The sequence below is a fragment of the Fopius arisanus genome, unplaced genomic scaffold (genome assembly GCF_000806365.1).
Source record: "Fopius arisanus strain USDA-PBARC FA_bdor unplaced genomic scaffold, ASM80636v1 scaffold00043, whole genome shotgun sequence".
In the NCBI taxonomy this organism is placed as follows: domain Eukaryota; kingdom Metazoa; phylum Arthropoda; class Insecta; order Hymenoptera; family Braconidae; genus Fopius; species Fopius arisanus.
This window is the reverse complement of record NW_011887782.1, coordinates 486448-488720: the sequence shown is the minus strand read 5'-3', so window position 1 is coordinate 488720 and position 2273 is coordinate 486448. Positions and strand designations below refer to the sequence as shown.

The 2273-nt window shown below is 38.2% G+C and overlaps 1 protein-coding gene across 1 annotated transcript in view; it reads right to left on the bottom strand.

Annotated features, from left to right (window-relative positions):
• ebi (transducin beta like ebi) overlaps positions 1-2273 on the bottom strand; it is a gene marked incomplete at its 5' end in the record, with an annotated part of 18716 nt that overhangs the window by 12887 nt on the left and 3556 nt on the right. Inside the window, 1 exon segment of the mRNA XM_011305577.1 lies at positions 306-658. Coding sequence (XP_011303879.1) covers positions 306-658 — 353 coding nt within the window.

Here is a 2273-nt window from a genome sequence, read left to right as displayed (position 1 = left end):
AAAAATCTGTTTTTTATCATTCAATACGTCTGCAAAGCTTCATCACTTTGGCGACGGTTTTTATTTGGTTTATCGGGCTTTCCGATTGATTCCCATAAGAACACGGATTGAATGACCAGGTTTAGAAAAATGCTCTTCATCAACCTCGAAATTTACACACTGCTTTCCAATAAATTACAGAATGCATGTTCAAATTCTTGGAGAATTGGCTACATTTTTACAATAGCCTTCTAACTCGCCTGAAATACCTTAATGTAAGAAGTTTGTGATATGTTAACTTTTCCTTTTTGTTCAGTTAAACTTACATTCCAGTCGAGAGAAGTCACATCCTTATTGCTAGGTACTTCGGTACCGCCTCTTTGAATGCAATGACGAAGAACCAATTGATTTGGCGCTTGGGAATTATCTGACATATCCCAAATCCGTGCCGTGCTGTCACCTGAACCAGAAGCTAAAAGATCTCTGGTTGGATTCCAGGCACAGATGAACACTTCGGACTCGTGTCCACGTAGCTTTGTTGCTTTGCTCGCCGGAATTTCCACAGCACTTGGAGTACTTGGAGTACCAGTACCAGCGCCCTCGCGTTGTTCATCAACTTCCATCTCTGTACGATCGCCACCCCTCTCAGTACCAGTCACATTATCATTTGAAGCAACAACTGAAAAAGTTAATTGGCCATTTGTTAATTCATAACTCATCATTTTGTCAATTCGCAGCCAGTTATTTTTAAGATCTGTATTCCTACTGGAAACCACGCTGACAGCACGGAGAGAAATATTCCAGTAAAAATTACGGAACATTTCACGTAATCCGCCAGTGAGAATCATTTTCGGGGAATAAATCTAGAACTTTCAGTAAATTTTCGGTTTCTGTCACGGAAAAATACGAAACAGTCACGTAATTTTTCTGGATGTTTTAAAATCAAACGGAACTTCAATTCTTATTATGCCTCAGAACATAAAAATTCCTTGATATTCAAGAATTTTTACGGAATGTTCCGGAAAACAGATCGTAGAATTTATGTGATGATTCCTTCGCTTGCAGATTACGTGAAATGTTCCGTAATTTTTCTTGAATATTTCTCTCCGTGAAGTCTTCTAATTGCAGATAGATTGACTTTAGATACTAATGACGCACAATGGGCTGAATGAATGCCGATTCTTATCCAATCTAGTGTGTCTTTTGAGTTTTGTACCCTCGAACCCTTGTATAAAGAGGATGGAATAAGAACAACGGAAGATGTGAGGTCGGGGTAACCCCCTATTCTCCCTAGCCCTTATATAAAGTCACGTATACGACGAGCGGATAATATTGCACCAACTTTGAAATTACACGGAGACAAATATTCAAGAAAAATTACTGAACATTTTACGTAATCTGCAAGCGACACACTCATCACATAAATTCTACGATCTGTTCCGTAAAAATTACTCATCCATCTGACGCCTCACGGCTAGCTATGAGTCACCGTGACGGGGGGATTTTTACGGAACGTTCCGCAATTTTTCCGGGACGTTCCGTAAAAATTTTTGAACATCCAATAATTTTTCTGATCTGGGACATAATAAGTCTTGAAATTTCGTTCGCTTTTAAGACTTCCAGAAAAATTACGTGACTTTTTCGTATTTTTTCGCTGACAGAACCTGAAAATTTACTGAAAGTTCCAGATTTATTTCCCAAAAACGATTCTCACTGGCGGATTACGTGAAATGTTCTGTAATTTTTCTTGAATATTTCTCTCCGTGTAGCTTCTCTTCACCAGATATTATAGTAAATTCTTAATGTGTTTCTGGTGACGCTATTGAGTTATTTCTCTCACATAAATCGTCACTGTTAAAGAACTTACCCTCAAAGTACAAATATTCGACAAAAAATGATCAAATACCTCGAGTAAGTAATTTTGTTTGATCTCGCGCTTATTAAATCCATTTATCGGGAACTGTTAAGAGGAAAGAAATGTATGCGGTGCAGTCTAGATTTTTACATGTGACAAAGACAGCACTCACTAAATCGAGCTTTACTCTTATGGGAATTCACGATAAGAACTTTTCTCATAGGGGGCCTAAGAAACTCTAGTCGTTCATCAATACACCTAAGGCCACCACTTTTAGTATTACTGCATACTCATTGATCGCTGAGCAATCATCAATGGTTCCACTTCCAGATAGATGAGCAAGGCGACATCATGATTATTATTATTACCATACTATATTGTATTCGAAGACTTCGACTTCACTTCGGAGATCGACCAGTGTAAATGTCTAGTATGAGTC